Genomic DNA, 18,826 nt, shown 5'->3' on the forward strand with positions numbered 1-18,826 from the left:
CCCTGCTGTAAAAGATGGCCGCCCCGGCGTATGCCCAACACTGGTGTGTGAGGCTGCCGCTGTGAAAAGGGCCCCCGTTCCACACCGTGCCCCAGACCCACCGATCGATCAGCCTGTTCCTGGCCCCGGGCCCTGCACACGGATCCGGCGATGAGCAGACAACAACTCGAAGCTCATTAACTGTCGCTCAATATTCACACGTACTGTACACACCCACACGCAGACACACACACACACACACACACACGCGCGCGCACACACACGATGGGTTGGAGCTGTGCTCGCTGCCTGCAGAAAGAGAAACTTTTTTGGCAGAGACTTTGACACCAGTCCTTTTTGCAAGCCTCCCGGATGGCAGGCTCAGTGTCCCAGCTCTCCGGTGGATTGTGACTGCTCTCCAGGCTGCCGTGGAAGGAGTCTGCCTCACATCTCCAGAGCCTCTAGAAAGCTTCTCCAGATAGGTAAGCTATTTTCCACTGTCTTTTTCAACTGAAGCGACTTATCCTGAATGAAAAGTACTGAGTCAGAGGGGTCTTGGTGAGTTTCTGGCAGGGATCGCAAACCTGACATGACCCCGCTGTTCTTTAAGAATATCTTTTATTTTAGAAAAGAAAGTTTGTTATTTAGACAGTGCAAGATTGGTTCAGGCGATGTGTCGATAACAAGACGGTGATGCTGATTAGGTTAACGGGGTTAGTAGTGGGGTCAGTTGTGCAGAATATTTTTGCGGCAGTTAGTGTTTGAGGATAATTAAATCCACAGGAACCTGCTTTATCTCACGTGCAGTGAGCCAGAATGTGTTCAACATCATTAGATCGTAGCAAGAATGAAACGGAAACCATTCCAGCAAAAAGAGGATTTGAAGTGATTATCCCATATCGAGCCGATACAGTTTGACTTTTTTGGAATCGGGAAACTTTCAGATTGAATTCCCGTTCGCTGTCGGACTGGGAATGTGGCACTACAAATCAGATGAAGCTCAGCAGGAAAGTGAGAATATTTTGTGAGGGACGACACAACTCCAGGCACTCACTGTGCTGAGGATGAAGGGGTAATTTTTACATTTGGGCTGACAGGTTAATGTCTCTAACCTAACTCACAGGCTGTGAGCTAATAATTAACAGGAGGTGAGCGCACATGAACACACTGAGAATGCTTCAGCAGGGAGAAACAGAGGGAATGTCAGGCCTGGATCAGCTCCCGAAGTTAGGACCTACAGCGCGATTCAACACAAAACACATTTATATAATAACTTTTAGAAACCATGAAAATATCTATGGAGATGCTGCCATCCATGTATTATGTAGATGTGCAATGCTAGTATTTCCTAACTTACCCTGGAAAACACAGCCATGACCAGCTTGAAATTAACTGTTCAAACCATGTTTAGTATGTAGCTGGTCTGAACTGGTCAACCAGTTACCAGCTGTTTCAAAACCTAGCTTGAGCTGCTCAAACCATGTTTAGTACGGAGCTGGTCGGAACTGGTCAACCAGTTACCAGCTGTTTCAAAACCTAGCTTGAGCTGGTGAAATGGAGGACTCTCTGGAGACTTTTCCCAGAGACGACCGCAGGGCATTGTGGGTCTGGCCCTCGGCCCCTGTGAGGACACACAGCTGGATGTCTCTTCATCCCGCACCCTTAATCCGGCTCGCCGGGGCACTCCCGCCACGTTCAACATCCCTTTCAATCTCATCAACCTAACGACAGATTAAGAGGGTCCAATTCTTAAAGGGAGGTTTTGTGCGCCTCCACTTGTGTAACTGGTGTGGCTGTTCGATCTCAAATCCACCAGCAATCGCCTTATACAATATAAACGCGTGAGCGTTCTATTCTACACTGCAGTTAAATATAAAGCGCCCATTAAAGCACCAAATTAAGGATGGATGTGTCTGCTGGTCTAATATAGTAGATAGATAGAAAGACCGTGTGAGGGCAAAGTGTCTTTCTTCCATAGTTTTGCAATTCTTGTCTGCTGAAACAACATTCTCCTGTTCTTTTAATATTCTAGTTTTACGGAGTTGCTTTCGGTTACCTGTTAACAACGTATGATGATGCAACGGCACAATGATTGAGCTGTACTCTAACTTGCCGTTAAAGTTCAACAAGATTTGGACAGAAAATCTACAAATATGTTTTGGCAGATATCCTACTGTGCAAAAGTCCAGGGCACCCTAGAGTTTTCAATGGTGTCAGATTTCCAAACAAGAGAATTTCATTAAATAGTAACATATTAAGTAATAGACTGCTGTTCAGATAAAAATGTGACCAAGGTTGTCTGAGATTACCTGGAGGAGCAGATGCAAGCGATCCAGCCGGTCTGCAGAAGAGCTGTGGCAAGTTCTCCACCATGGCTGCAAAAACCTACCAGCCAGTATTCTTTTCAAACTGCAGGACAGTGTGTCTATGAGAATTGATGCAGGGTGGTCACACCAAATATTGATTTGAGTAGATTGCCCTTACACAATATATCTATACATACCATATCTAACTGTGGTTCTGCTTCTCATTATCTCTCCTTGTTATGAATCTAAGGGGATTCCATGACAGTAGATACTAGATATTTAAATTGATATTTTGAAATTTAGATATTGAGATAGATAGATAGATAGACGAATAATCGTCCCCCAAAATAATCTGCAAGAAGTGAAGAGTCTCTGAGATTTAAATTTTATACTGTACTGCATTTCTGTCTTCAGCTGTTTCTTGTCGAAGTAAACACAACAATAATCTGCACACAATAATTGCTTATAGATTTCACCATTTCAGGGAGGTGTAGAACAAATTAAAATGCTTATTAAAAAGAGAACTTTAGTTTTCCATTCACTGAAGAGCCTGTTCATTTTTTCGGAGAAGTATTACTACCTGGAATTAATGTGCACGCCATTTAAGACTGAATTGATTGAGTTCCCTGCCTCTTGTCTAAGGAAAGTCTGCTGTAAGTGAACAGAGAGACGTTTTCAGAATTGCTTGTTCTATTACTGTGGTGTATTGTTACAGAGAAAATTATTCTGCAAAATCTGTTTCGAAGACATCAACAGCTTACTTTGAAAGCCAAGTGAGGCCTTTGATCCACCGACTCAATCGCATACAAAAAGTTAGAAATTGCAATAGAAACAAAAACTTCATTGTTAGCTGAAAAAGCAATTTACCTTGCTTTCTTGGAATGAAATTAAATTTCCAGCCTATGACGTCTGGAAGAATTGACAAGGAGATTTAACCACTGGTGAGCATGTAGCTTCCATGGTGCTTCTGCACCATAAAATGTCCAGTATTAATTCAACTCTAACCAGAGTCCAATAGCTGGGACCACTTGTTCTGAACAGCTACTTGAACAGCCTTGGGTCAAATCCGTTATTGTTTTGGATTCAAATGCTTCTCTGTGCTCGATTGACCTTGCCTGGTGCAATTGAACCAACCAAGCGGACCAGAAGGTGGGGGTTTGCCCTTTTTGAGAGTATTCCATAGGTGCCAATACACCGGACAAGCTCAGTAAAGCGAATCCAAAACAATGGGGACGTTTTCCTGTGTGTCAGCAGCGGTTTGGGTCAGCCGGTGAAGCGCTCCCTCCCGGTTTGCGGCCCCCGTCCTCCGCCCTGCGTGTGGGCCAGGAGGCCCCGTCCCAGGCCCCAGGAGCCATGGGGAAGACCGGGCAGGCCTCGGTGGACACAAACTCCCACGGCGAGGCGAAGCTCATGCTGCCGTTCGAGGCCCTGGACCAGGCCCCTCCCGCCGGCGACGCGAAGGAGGAGGAGGTGCCCGACCGGGGCTCCTGGAAGGGCAGGTTCGACTTCCTGCTCTCCTGCGTGGGGTACGCCATCGGCCTGGGCAACGTCTGGAGGTTCCCCTACCTGTGCGGGAAGAACGGCGGCGGTAAGAAACGGGGAGCGTCGCGGAGACGATGACATCACTGCGTTTACACAGAGCCACTTGTCGTGGTTGGCGTTTATATAGCGCCTTTATCCAAAGCGCTGTACAATTGATGCTTCTCCATTCACCCATTCATACACACACTCACACACCAACGGCGATTGGCTGCCATGCAAGGCGCCGACCAGCTCGTCAGGAGCATTTAGGGGTTAGGTGTCTTGCTCAGGGACACTTCGACACAGCCCGGGCGGGGGATCGACCTGGCAACCCTCCGACCGCCAGACGACTGCTCTTACTGCCTGAGCCATGTCGCCCCATAATCACAACGCGCGTCACAGTAAATACATGAAGCTGTTCGCAAGACAAAGGAAACAAAACTGTCTTTGTAATACATAATATTGGGACGAAATTAAGAAGGGCTTGCACCATTGTCTCAATTAACTTCTCTTTAAGTTCTTTGTGAAACAAGAAAACATGGAAAACTAGAAATATGAAAGAACTGCAAACTGGCAAAATAATTTAAAGAATCCGAAAGAAAACTAACAAAATTGCAGTTTAATCAATGCAATCACAAACATTTCGCTCACAGACCTTCATCAGTATCAAAACGAATACATAATATTACAAATATAATATAAAAATATAAAAAGGTATTTTACCATAACTAAACCGTGTATTAGTATGACAGGATTTTACTGTTAGTGTATGTTATCATTATGAACTTAAATTCAGTATCAAAATGCACTCAATACAATACCATTATAAAATTTCTGAAAACTCACTGCTTAAAATGCACACTAGCTAATTGGCTGGACAAGGAGTTTTGACTCTTTTATTCTGTTTGTTTACTGTGCGTAATTTAGCAGATGTTCGGCTATAATTACAAAACACAAATTACTTTTCAACCAAAATAAGCAATTAGTCTTCTTTTTCCCATTTCACGACTAGGCAATAGGCTAGTAATTAATGCTAGTGAGTGATAGGTGTTGGGTTCCATCATCTTTCCATTCAGTTTATAGAATACATAATTCAATAAACCAACATTGACCTGAACTTTATTTATTGGTTACTAAAAACTTAATGGAGTGCTGATATAATCCTGGGATACAGTGATATATAGCATAGGATTCAGGGAGAGGGTTTGTGGGGATAATTTTCCGAGTTTGGATTACAGGCACTGGAAGAAGAACTACCCTCTTCGCTTGATCAAAAGCCATGGATTAGTCTGTCCAGCCTGTACAGCAGAGCAGCAGGCCTTCCTAACAAAGACAAAAGTGCCTCTCGCTGTCCTACTTTTTAGCTGCCTGTGAATTCAGGACGAAATATCATGAAGCTGTTTCATCATGAAAATGTCAGTTTCTGGCAAAAAAAATGAATAAAAAAAACAGACCTGAGTTTCAAAAGACCTGCCGCGCCATGTCGTAATTGTTTGTCGAAGACTTACGGAATCGGGCCGCTGACGTAGCTAGCGGCGCTACGTGATGCGTTGCGTCAGCGTCAACGTTAGCCACCAGCTGCCAGTTTGCTGATTCTATTGCCGGTCAGTGGCGTGAGCGAGCAGGCTCCGCGCCCTGCCACTGGGAACAGAGTGGCCTCTGTTTCCTCTCCCTCCGGCGTATGCGGACCCACTGAGGGGCCAGCTGTCCAAGGGTCAATAAAATCATTCGGGAAGGGAATGACATTATTCTCCTGTTATTTCCAGTATTGAAAATGAACGCTGCTTGAGGCTGCGCCTGTTATACCAGTGAAGTGTGTCAGCCATTTTAGTTCTTAATTTCCCATTCTGTTCCTTTCTGTTCTTTTACGGTATGCTCGATTATGTTCCGTTCCGTTCCGATTCATCTTCGATTGTCTTGTGAATTCAGTCGAATGAAAGCTACTTCAATTATGATGATGGCCACTGTAGATTAAATATTTGTTGCATATCAGTCCCGATTGAGGTTTGGCTACGATGGGCAGGACGTCACCTGCGGTCTAAAGTCACAGTGGAGGGACATTTCTGTTCTTCAAGGATCACATTTCCCAAATGTCCCCCGAAAGTACAGCAGTGTTCTCTCTGGGAACAAATGAAAACGCTTTCCAAGAAAAAAAGATACAAATTAGTTATATATTGCTGGCTCATGCACCTACTGTATAGCGTACCGCCTCACCGACAAGTATTTGTCCATTTTTAGGCACTTTTTGTACCTGTGTGTCAGCCTGTGTGTTCTGAGTGTGGCTGTGTGGAAGTGTACACGTTTTCAGTGTGTCTCCCGGCTCCGACAGGGGCGTTTCTCATACCCTACTTCCTGACCCTGGTGTTTGCTGGGATACCTCTCTTCCTGCTGGAGACGGCCCTGGGGCAGTACGCATCAGTGGGGGGGCTGGGAGTGTGGAAGCTCATCCCCATGATGAAAGGTACAGCACACAATGCACTCACGCCAATCATGGCGCTTCTGTGCTTTTATTTGAATTCTCTGCTGAAAAAAAACAACTCAAGCTAGGTTTTGAAACAGTTGGTAGCTAATTGACCAGTTCAGACCAGCTCCACATTCAACATGGTTTGACCAGCTCAAGATATGTTTTGAAACAGCTGGTCGCTGGTATTTCAAGCTGGTCACAGCTGGATTTTAGACCAGGGTTGCACATTGATTCTCACTCTTATACATAACAAGATATTCTCAACTATCGAATGAACTGTACTAAGAAGAGAATGTGAAATAGTAGTCCTCACTTCTGTCCCTGGAGAGCAGCAGGATGTGCTGGCTTTTGCTGTTACTCGGCACTTAATTAATCAATTAAAGTGGTTATTTACACGGTTAACTCACCTCACCTGGTTTCTTGTGTCTGAATTAATTTCTGATATTCAGGCAAAAACAAAAACCAGTGGACTGTGCAGCTCCCCAGGACCAGGAGTGAGAACTACTGATGTAACTGTTATTCTCTCTCTCTCTCTCTCTCTCTCTCTCTCTCTCTCTCTCTCTCTCTCTCTCTCTCTGTCTCACAGGTGTTGGCTTGGCTGCGGTCGTGCTGTCCTTCTGGCTGAACATCTACTACATAGTCATCATCGCTTGGGCTCTTTACTACCTCTTCAGCTCTTTCAGACAGGCAAGTTCTAAAGGCTGGCACCCAATCAAAGCTGTTTTTAAAACAGCCATTCATTTTGAAGACAAATGTCTGCCCACAACCCAACTCAGGACAGAATGTATCCTGTCTATGCATTTCCTTTGGTGTGGGGAGTCTCTCTCTCTCTCTCCACTATTCTCCTTGGCTACAGTGCTACAGTGCTCACTGTCTTTTGTTCACCAGACTAACCTCATAAGGGCTCATTTTTCAATCACTATGGTATCAGTATATACAGTTTGAAAAGTGTTAAAACTCACGGTTCTATCTCTATAACCCTATTTTAAGATGCCATTGCTTTAGCGACAAGAGTTCCGTATATTTGGGTGGCAAACGAAGCGTCACCGTATCTGCAATCCACACACTACAGGAATGCTCATGCCGTGTCTTTAACTCTCCTGTCTGGCAGGAGCTTCCCTGGCAGAGCTGTGGGCACCCGTGGAACACAGACAGCTGCTTCTCCAACTACAGCCTGACCGACACCACCAACCTGACCAGCGCTGTCACAGAGTTCTGGGTGTGAGTGACTCAGGCTGCCCCCTGAACCCTGTCCCCTGAACCCTGAACCCTGAACCATATCACACACAGACACATGCACACACACACACACACACACACACACACAATCACACACACACACACACACACACACACACACACACAAACACGTACACACACACATACACACACACACTCACTTACACACACACACACACACAAACACATACACATACACACACGTATGCACACACACACACAGACACACACACACACACTCACACACACACACACACACATAACCCTGTGTATGGCGAGCCTGGCTCTCTCTCTGGTCTCCAGGAGGAACATGCATCAGTTGAGCACTGGGCTAGACGAGCCGGGGGAGTTGCGGTGGCCCCTGGCTGGGACACTGGCCCTGGCCTGGGTCCTGGTCTACTTCTCCATCTGGAAGGGCGTGGAGTGGACAGGCAAGGTGAGTGCTCTCCTGCCGAGAGGCCCTCAAAGCCCCCCTCTGCCCCAGGGGAGAAACTGGGCATATAGAGAGGCACAGTTTAATCTGATAGAGAGGCAGTTTAATCTGATATAGTGGCACAGTTTAATCTGATAGAGAGGCACAGTTTAATCTGATATAGAGGCACAGTTTAATCTGATATTGAGGCACAGTTTAATCTGATATAGATGCAGTTTAATCTGATATAGTGGCACAGTTTAATCTGATATAGGGGCACAGTTTAATCTGATATAGAGGCAGTTTAATCTGATATAGTGGCACAGTTTAATCTGATAGAGAGGCACAGTTTAATCTGATATAGAGGCACAGTTTAATCTGATATTGAGGCACAGTTTAATCTGATATAGATGCAGTTTAATCTGATATAGTGGCACAGTTTAATCTGATAGCGAGGCACAATTTAATCTGATATAGAGGCACAGTTTAATCTGATAGAGAGGCACAGTTTAATCTGATAGAGAGGCACAGTTTAATCTGATATAGAGGCACAGTTTAATCTGATATAGAGGCACAGTTTAATCTGATATTGAGGCACAGTTTAATCTGATATAGATGCAGTTTAATCTGATATAGTGGCACAGTTTAATCTGAGAGAGGCACAGTTTAATCTGATAGAGAGGCACAGTTTAATCTGATATACAGTACTGTGCAAGTCTTAGGCACCTGTATAACATTCTGTACAGATAAGATGCTTTCAATAATACAATGAAAGGTCCTAAATAAACTTAGTATACATTTTACATAACATTTTAGTAATTTGACTTCTCGATTTAGTAATTTGACACTGTCCTGCAGTTCTATAAGACAATCAGCAGGGAGGTTGTTCCAAGCATGTTGGAGAACTTGCCACAGTTCTTCTGCAGACTTTGGTTGGCTCCTTGCTTCTGATCTCAGACAGCATTGATCAAGTTTTTATGTAAAAACTAGTCAATTGCGTACAGTAATATGTTACTTAAAAATTTGTAAAATTCTGTAAAATTAAATATTTTGGAAAATGAATACTTGGAAATCTCAAATGTGTTCTTTTATATGAACAGATACAAAAAATAAGCATATATATAATAATGTCTTGGGTGCCTAAGACATGTAGATGCACAGTTTAATCTGATATAGACAGGGTTTTGTTCATTTATTATAATTGTATGCAGTGCTATATTATTTTATTATCATCATTATTGTGTGAAATATGACCACAGGAATGCAGTGTTAAATTTAGGATATGCAAATTGAAGAACATTATCTTCTTTCTCCCTTTCTGCATAATGCGAATACGGCTGAAATATTATATTTGAATAATGGAAAATGATATCTCCTTGGGGTGCCCAAATGAAATGAACATCTTCAATTAAATACTAGCGTTTCTTTCCAAAGCGGAAACCATTTTTCACAGATCCCTGAAGACGGGTGGAAAAAGCCCAGGGACTTTTTAGATTTCTCAGGCACCGCTGAGGCACCGCTGAGGCACCGCTGAGGCACCGCTGAGGCTATTTACTGCTGTTTTTTTTAATTTGGTGATATGATGCATACCATGTACAGTCAGTAAAGTCATCCTAAAATAATAAATTGCCAAAACTGTGGTTTTGCTACTTGGTCAGTTTATCTGATTATTCTACAAGGGTTCCGGTTTTATCTATGTGATCACTCCAGCACTTGGAACTGTACTTCCCTCTTGGGTCCTCAGCGCACTTGTCCCTGGTTTTTTAATTTATGCTTTCTAGTACGTCGCTCTGTATAAGACTATAGAATAATGATATGACTATAATATAATGTAACGTGAGGCTAGCAAACCAGCGGGAAGTAACCTTCACTGGACGCGAAATGTGATCGTCATTCTCAATGTAAATTAATGTTCTCACTTCTGTTTGAGCTGTAACTAATAGTTAAACTGGCACACACCCGGGTTTTAACACTCATTTAAAAGCAACACTAGAACTTAGTATGATTGCACCGTTGGCAGACTTTGAGAATTAAAAGAATTTGCAGGTACTCGACGGAAGCACTGCAACTCATTGACTGTGTTGGACTGTGGAGCTTGTCCGGTTAAAGAATAATTTCACTGTACCATGTACAGTCAGTAAAGTCATCCTAAAATAATAAATTGCCAAAACTGTGGTTTTGCTACTTGGTCAGTTTGTCTGATTATTCTACAAGGGTTCAGGTTTTATCTATGTGATCACTCCAGCACTTGGAACTGTACTTCCCTCTTGGGTCCTCAGCGCACTTGTCCCTGGTTTTTAAATTTATGCTTTCTAGTACATCGCTCAGTATAAGACTATAGAATAATGATATGACTATAATATAATGTAACGTGAGGTTAGCAAACCAGCGGGAAGTAACCTTCACTGGACGCGAAATGTGATCGTCATTCTCAATGTAAATTAATGTTCTCACTTCTGTTTGAGCTGTAACTAATAGTTAAACTGGCACACACCCGGGTTTTAACACTCATTTAAAAGCAACACTAGAACTTAGTATGATTGCACCGTTGGCAGACTTTGAGAATTAAAAGAATTTGCAGGTACTCGAAGGAAGCACTGCAACTCATTGACTATGTTGGACTGTGGAGCTTGTCCGGTTAAAGAATAATTTCACTGTAGATCATGTTTTCACTGTCAATGTGTTGGTGAGCCTACTGTATAATGAAACATGTAATTCTGTGCCATTATTTCAACGCTTCTGTTGCATTTTTTCAAACCCGTGTAGTAGGCACCCTGGCTGAAACAGTGAGTGAGATTTTACTCTTTAAACCGTGGTTGATTAATAACTACGCCGACTCCTGTGCTGCCATACCCCTCCCTGCCCGTAGGTGGTGTACTTCTCGGCGACGTACCCTTATTTCATGCTCTTCATCCTGTTCTTCCGAGGGATCACTCTCCCCGGGGCGACAGAGGGGATCCTTTTCTACATCACGCCGGATTTCAACAAGCTCACAAAATCGGAGGTGAGGCCAGACCACGGTCACAGGCACCTGGAGACGCAACGCTTGTTTTTTTAAAGGTGTCCTTGTCCCATTACAAACCCCTAGGTCTACATCCGTTATTCAATCACTTCCTCTGAGAACTGACTGATTGCCCGACGTGCTCCCCAATCATCCAGAACGGAAACAGTTCACTCTGTGTTTGTTTATTAAACTCGAAAAATAACCAGAGAGGCCAACTGAGAACTGATTTCTCATTTAGGCCCTTAACCCTGCATTGCTCCAGGGGAGGATTGTCTCCTGCTTCGCCTAATCAACTGTATGTCGCTCTGAATAAGAGCGTCTACCAAATGCCGTTAATGTAATGTAATGTAATGTACTGTAACGTAATGTAATGTAATGTAATGTGATGAAAAGTAATGTAACGTAATGTAAATGTAAATGTAATGTAATGTGTCGTACGTTTGACTCCCGGCCTCAGGAGGGGAAACGTGGGTCATCGGTCGTTCTGCTCTCCAGCTAAAGCGCACACTGTCTCTCTCCGCTCAGGTGTGGCTGGACGCCGCCACCCAGATCTTCTTCTCCTATGGCCTGGGCCTGGGCTCGCTCATCGCCCTGGGGAGCTACAACAACTTCAACAACAACGTGTACAAGTAGGAGCGGGGCCTGGGAGGAGGAGGTGTAGAGTGTGGGGTGCCTAGGCTGTCCGTGGCAGACAGGGGGCAGTACTGAGGAGGTCCTTCGCCCCCTTCTGTGTGTGTGTGTGTGTGTGTGTGTGTGGAGGGTATATAGTGTGGGGTGCCTGGGCTGTCCGTGGCAGACAGGGGGCAGCACTGAGGAGGTCCTTCTCTGTGTGTGTGTGGGGGGTATATAGTGTGGGGTGCCTGGGCTGTCCGTGGCAGACAGGGGGCAGCACTGAGGAGGTCCTTCTCTGTGTGTGTGTGGAGGGTATATAGTGTGGGGTGCCTGGGCTGTCCGTGGCAGACAGGGGGCAGCACTGAGGAGGTCCTTCTCTGTGTGTGTGTGGGGGGTATATAGTGTGGGGTGCCTGGGCTGTCTGTGGCAGACAGAGGGCAGTACTGAGGAGGTCCTTCTCTGTGTGTGTGTGGGGGGTATATAGTGTGGGGTGCCTGGGCTGTCCGTGGCAGACAGAGGGCAGCACTGAGGAGGTCCTTCTCTGTGTGCAGGGGGTATATCGTGTGGGGTGCCTGGGCTGTCTCTGGCAGACAGGGGGCAGCACTGAGGCGGTCTTTCTCTGTGCAGGGACTCCATCATCGTGTGCTGCATCAACTCCTTCACCAGCATGTTCGCCGGCCTGGTCATTTTCTCCATCGTGGGCTTCATGTCCTACATCACCAAGAAGCCCATCCAGGAGCTGGCCGCCTCAGGTCAGCGCAGTGTCCCCCCACCCAAACGGAGACTACCGATTGGCTGCGTTGTGTTGGTGGAGGTTGTTCATTGGCTGTGTTCTGTTGTTGGGGGTTGCTCATTGGCCGTGTTGTGTTGTTGGGGGTTGCTCATTGGCTGTGTTGTGTTGTTGGGGGTTGCTCATTGGCCGTGTTGTGTTGTTGGGGGTTGCGCATTGGCCATGTTGTGTGGTTGGGGGTTGCTCATTGGCCGTGTTGTGTTGTTGCTGAAGGTCCTGGCTTGGCGTTCCTGGCCTACCCTCAGGCAGTCACCCAGCTCCCCCTGTCATCTCTCTGGGCCGTTCTGTTCTTCTCCATGCTCCTGATGCTGGGACTGGACAGCCAGGTACGGTGCTCTGCCCAGCGACTCACAAAACCCACAAAACCCACAAAACCCACAAAACCCAATTTCCTTCACCCTGTTTTAATATTCCCAGTGTCACATCTTATATCAGCTTGGCTTTGATCTGATATCATTTTTTAATGGAATGAGAAATAATGGAGAAGGTAAAAAAAACCCACAATGAAACACAATTTCTGTCGAGGGACTGGATGACACGTTTCATAAAATCATGTTTGGTTTTCAGCTCTGTGAGCACCACTCCAACAGAAATTCAAAGTGCAAAGTTAAACATTTAAAGGTACAATAGGTACGATTTTTGTGTTAAAACATTGCTACAAGACCATTGTAAATCCCTTTCTATCATGGAAAAAGGCTCACTGACATGTTGACCTGTGTTGTGTTGTGGTTTGAAGGTGTTTGTTGCTGCAATTCCTCTCTTGACCGTTAGATGTCCAAAATGACCTATTGTACCTTTAAAGCTCTCTGCTACACACAGACCAGAGTGCACTCTCTTAGCAGGCACGGATATGTACAGCACTGAAATAGCAACCGATGCTTCTGGATTCTGGTTTAATGAAATGAGCATCAGGGCTGGGAGTCCAGTCACATGGCCAGTGTGGGTGACCAATCAGAGGACGGGAATGAGGGATGTGTCGTCTGCCCTGCAGTTCTGTACGGTGGAGGGCTTCATCACGGCACTGATGGACGAGTACCCCATGGTTCTGAGGAAGAGGAAGAAGCTCTTCATCCTTATTGTGTGTGCGCTGTCCTTCCTCATCGGACTGTCCAACATCACGCAGGTGAGCTCACAGATTGGCATGGTCCACCCAAGTTCATGTAGTTCGGATAAAAATGCATAATTCCTATGAGTGTACGTACCGTACGTATATACAGTGTACTTTTATATGACAAGGGAATGTGTCAGATATTCTTGTGCAGTAATGTCAGGCTCATTGAAGCTAATCCCTTTTACGTAATGCATAGCTACAGACCCCTGCACTGTCAATCCAGTGAGAAAAAGCTGGAATCCCGATGTCTAGAATGGTTGGAAACATTTTTACATAAGTGGACTTGGTTACAAAGTGTTGTGTTGCTGGGGGTTGTTAATTGGCTGTGTTGTGTTGTTGGGGGTTGCTCATTGGCCGTGTTGTGTTGTTGGGGGTTGCGCATTGGCTGTGTTGTGTTGTTATGGGTTGCTTATTGGCTGTGTTGTGTTGTTGGGGGTTGTTCATTGGCTGTGTTGTGTTGCTAGGGGTTGTTAATTGGCTGTGGTGTGTTGCTGGGGGTTGTTCATTGACTGTGTTGTGTTGTTGGGGGTTGCTCATTGACTGTGTCATGCTGTTAGGGGTAAGCGGACTAGGTTAACCCCAATGTAGCTCAGGTTATGTTTGGATAGAGCCTGGCTAGTCACCTGAACATCTAGAAGGTGTTTCACCTTTCTATCACCACAAAAAAAAGTTAGCCGGCAAACTGCATTGGCAGTTGTGCTGCTCTGCAGATGAGAAAAGCTGGCAGAGGTAACCTGTAACGCAAGAGCGTGCAAGCTCAGGTTGGCCTCGGTGTGTGTGTCCGCAGGGCGGCCTGTACGTCTTCAAGCTGTTTGACTACTACTCTGCAAGCGGGATGTGTCTTCTGTTCCTCATCTTCTTTGAGACCATATCCATCTCCTGGTTTTACGGTACACGCCTTTGCCCTACCTTAGCCTTCTACCCTCGGTGAAAGAGATGGAAGCGCAAAGCATCGATTCAGGAAAGGCAACCGGTGCATGTTCAAATCAGTGCACTTGCCTACTATTGAGCATACAACTTGTATACTTAATAGTAGGGAAATGAGCTGATTCTGACATGGCCCGTGTCATGTCATTTCCCTCTCCTGTCATGTGACCCTTATAATCTGCTTTTGTGATCATGATCTCATGTCACTGTAGTGCAGGGGTTGTATTTTGCCACCTTCAAATTTGTAATTTTTTATTTATTATGTTTTTGTAAAGGGCGGCACGGATGGTGCAGTGGGTAGCACTGCCGCCTCACAGCAAGGAGGTCCTGGGTTCGAATCCCCGTCGGCCGGGGCCTCTCTGTGCGGAGTTTGCATGTTCTCCCCGTGTCTGCGTGGGTTTCCTCCGGGTACTCCGGTTTCCTCCCACAGTCCAAAGACATGCACGTTAGGCTGATTGGAGAGTCTAAATTGCCCGTAGGTGTGAGTGTGTGGGTGAATGGTGTGTGTGCCCTGCGATGGACTGGCGACCTGTCCAGGGTGTATTCCTGCCTTTCGCCCAATGTATGCTGGGATAGGCTCCAGCCCCCCTGCGACCCTGATCAGGATAAGCGGGTTCAGATAATGGATGGATGGATGTTTTTGTAATATGCTTGTCCTGTGTCTCCAGGGGCAGACAAATTCTACAGGAACATTGAGGAGATGATCGGATATCAACCCTGCATCTGGTGGAAACTGTGCTGGATCTATTTCACTCCACTCATCTGCCTGGTAATACTCAACACAAACCCCTGAGACAGCACTCTGTCAAAACAGCGCCCCCCTCCCCGCACCCCCATCAGAAGCTTTGATTGGTTCAGTCCAGGAGCTCAATGGAATCGATTTTAACCGGGCCCGTCTCATCTGTCTCCCGAACCCAGGGGGTGTTCACGTTCAGCGCCATCGAGATGACTCCGCTCACGCTGGGGAAGTACGTGTTCCCGGTCTGGGGCCAGGGCGTGGGCTGGTGCATGTCCCTCTCCTCCATGTTGCTCATCCCGGGCTACGTCATCTACATGTTCGTCACCACCAAAGGGAGCATCCGCCAGGCAAGCCCACCCCGTCACCCCGTCCCCTCAGGCGCGGCGCGGCGCTCGTGTTCGCCCTTGTGGGCGCTTCATGACAAGGTTATCCGCCCCCGCCGCCCGGCTCACGGGCGCGCTAATGCACTGCGGATGTGGGCCGGGGCTGCCGTGACGATTTTGATTCGGGCACATTTAATGACAGCCCACAGACACGGAGGTCCTCGATGACGGGCGGCTAGATGGCCCCCCGTTTATGAGGCGGCTTTTAGGATGGGCTCTGGGCTCCGGGCGTTCCCCCCCCCCCGATATTAAATCAATAGTGTCAATACGCTCCCTTTGTCTGGCCAGAAATTGGGGGCGCCGCGTCAGTCTGCCAGAGACACTAGTCCTTTGACGGTGACGCACTGGGGCCGATTCACACGCCCTTATTGGCGGTGAAGTGCGGCCATTATGCATTTAGTCATCGGGTTCGACAGGATGATGCACAGTGACAAACATCGCCAATGACATCATATGATCTTTTGTGGCCCCTTTGACATCACACACAAAATGTTATAAAATGCTATAAAAGGTATAAGCAGCTCACTCCTTGAGCTTTTTTTTTAAATAAAATTTTTATAAAAGTAAGTATGGAAGTTATAATGCTAGGATGCTACTTGGACAGTTTATCCAACAAGGGTTCAGGTTTTATCTATTCCTTCTCGGGTTTTCAGCGCACTTGTCCCTGGTTATGATTTGCACTTTAGTGTACATCACTCTGGATAAGAGCGTCTGCTAACTGACTATAAGTGGACTGGCTGATTATACAGGCTGGTCAGCTGGTGAACTGCTGCTTGACCAGCTACAAATGTCAAAAACACAGGTATCACCAACTAGACCATCTTTAATCAGACATTTTCAGCAGGGTTGTTAACTCATGGGTTTCTGATTCCCCGTCTCAAACAGCGATGGCACAAGATGTCCCAACCCACAGAGGCCCTCAAACCGCAGGAGGAAAACGAAGTCACACACAAGACCTCACTCACTGGAAACATCCTAGATGATTCTGTCTGACTGGAGCATGTTGCATTCTGGGGACTGTAGGCAGAACAAAGTGACAACACAGGGGAAAAAACTACAAATCCCATAAACCACAAACAACTTGGGTGGATCAGTTGAGCGAGTCCATTAGTGAAAGGTAAGGCCGGGTAAGGCTCTTTATATACAGGTAGGCCTGTATAAAATGTATAAAATATAAATTTGCAAAGGCCTTTGTTTTACTGTAAATAATCTACAAAACACTTTAAGAACTTAATTTATATCTGGGTTATTATGAAAAGGTCATTGTAGCTTTATGTTTTGAAATGCATTGTACATACAGCATAGGATTTTTAACTTGTGGTTTATTGTGGATATACGGTACCGTCTGCATGACGTGGTGATGATTTTAACTGGCCCTTAAATCTAGACGCATTTGCTTCCATAAAGTTGTACATATTGTTTTGGTGGATTGAAACGTACGAAACCATTCCATTTTCTCACGATGATGCAATTCCCAGAATACAGTATGCCCAGTAACCAAGGTAACAGGAACCCTTTTGTGAGAAAACAGTTTTGCAGTGTACTCCATTATAGATAAGAGATTTTATGTAAAGCAATTATGCCTCATAAGACACATTATTGAGGTCTTTGTGCGTTTGCAATTCAGAAACGATGCAGTAAATGTACCTAATGTGAACTGAAACGGCATTGCAATAAACAGTCTTCCTTTTCACTGGCTGGAGACTTGATCCACATTTGTAAATGGAGCAGCGAACCGTTTTTGGTAGATATTATGGAATTACATTGAGTGCATGTGTGTGCGTGCATGTTTATGTACATGTGTGTGTTTGTATGCGTGTATATTTTGCATGTAGTTTGTATGTGTGTATATTATGTGTGTAGTTTGAATGTGTGTATATTATGTGTGTAGTTTGAAGTGTGTATATTATGTGTTTGTATGTATATTGCGTGTGTAGTTTGTATGTATGTATATTACATGTGTAGTTTGTATGTGTGTATATTATGTGTGTGTGCATGTCTATGTGTATGTGTGTGTTTGTATGTGTGTACATTATGTGTGCAGCTTGTATGTGTGTATATTATGTGCGTAGTTTGTATGTGTGGAGTTTGTATGTGTATATTATGTGTGTAGTTTGTGTGTATATTATGTGTTTAGTTTGTATGTGTGTATATTATGTGTGCAGTTTGAATGTATGCAGTTTATGTGTGTATATTATGTGTAATTTGTATGTGTGTATGTGTGTAGTTTGTGTGTGTGTATATTATGTGTGTAGTTTGAATGTGTGTATATTATGCGTGTTTGTATGTGTGTATATTGTGTGTAGTTTGAATGTGTGCAGTTTGTATGTGTGTATATTGTGTGTAGTTTGTATGTGTGTATGTGTGTAGTTTGTGTGTGTGTATATATTATGTGTGTAGTAATGAATGTGTATATTATGCGTGTTTGTATGTGTGTATATTGCGTGTGTAGTTTGTATGTGTATATATTATGTGTGTAGTTTGTATGTGTGTATATTATGTGTGTATGCATGTCTATGTGCATGTGTGTGTATGTGTGTATATTATGTGTAATTTGTATGTGTGTATGTGTGTAGTTTGTGTGTGTGTATATATTATGTGTGTAGTTTGAATGTGTGTATATTATGCGTGTTTGTATGTGTGTATATTGTGTGTGGTTTGTATGTGTGTATATTGTGTGTAGTTTGAATGTGTGCAGTTTGTATGTGTGTATATTGTGTGTAGTTTGTATGTGTGTAGTTTGTGTGTGTGTATATTATGTGTGTAGTTTGAATGTGTGTATATTATGCGTGTTTGTATGTGTGTATATTGCGTGTGTAGTTTGTATGTGTGTATATTATGTGTGTATGCATGTCTATGTGCATGTGTGTGTATGTGTGTATATTATGTGTGAAGTTTGTGTGTGTATATTATGTGTAGTTTGTATGTTTATTTTATGTGTATTGTTTGTGTGTATATTGTGTGTAGTTTGTATGAGTGTATATTACGTGTGTAGTTTGTATATGTGTATGTGTGTAGTTTGTATGTGTGTATATTACGTGTGTAGTTTGTGTGTATATTATGTGTGTAGTTTGTATATGTGTATGTGTGTAGTTTGTATGTGTGTATATTACGTGTGTAGTTTGTGTGTATATTATGTGTGTAGTTTGTGTGTATATTATGTGTGTAGTTTGTCTATGCGTATTGAAAAGGACCCTCAGGGATAAGGGCGTTAATCATGATGGTGAGAGGGGGTGAGCTGAACTGGCACAGCAGCGCTGTTTGAAGAGCTATCCCAGAGTGCTTCAGTCCCACCTGCATCTGAGGGCCAGCCACAAGGATCCAGCATGCCTCTGTCTG

General features: G+C 44.7%; 1 protein-coding gene across 2 annotated transcripts; it reads left to right on the forward strand.

The window, feature by feature from the left end:
• The first annotated feature begins 299 nt into the window (after nt 1-299).
• Nucleotides 300-17,184, forward strand: LOC133118907 (sodium- and chloride-dependent GABA transporter 1-like). Of its 2 annotated transcripts, none has more exons than XM_061229191.1 (15): nt 300-461; nt 3,537-3,873; nt 6,136-6,267; nt 6,857-6,957; nt 7,382-7,491; nt 7,813-7,945; nt 10,791-10,925; nt 11,451-11,554; nt 12,165-12,289; nt 12,541-12,653; nt 13,319-13,450; nt 14,226-14,328; nt 15,034-15,134; nt 15,284-15,451; nt 16,373-17,184. In XM_061229191.1, the coding sequence occupies exons 2-15, from the start codon at nt 3,639-3,641 to the stop codon at nt 16,478-16,480; spliced, it is 1,800 nt and encodes a 599-aa protein (XP_061085175.1). In that variant the 5' UTR covers nt 300-461; nt 3,537-3,638; the 3' UTR covers nt 16,481-17,184. The 2 variants fall into 2 exon arrangements, with proteins under 2 accessions (XP_061085175.1, XP_061085174.1); XM_061229190.1 differs by having other exon boundaries at nt 3,540-3,873.
• Nucleotides 17,185-18,826: the final 1,642 nt, after the last annotated feature.

The sequence above is a fragment of the Conger conger genome, chromosome 19, assembly GCF_963514075.1.
Source record: "Conger conger chromosome 19, fConCon1.1, whole genome shotgun sequence".
NCBI classification, from domain to species: domain Eukaryota; kingdom Metazoa; phylum Chordata; class Actinopteri; order Anguilliformes; family Congridae; genus Conger; species Conger conger.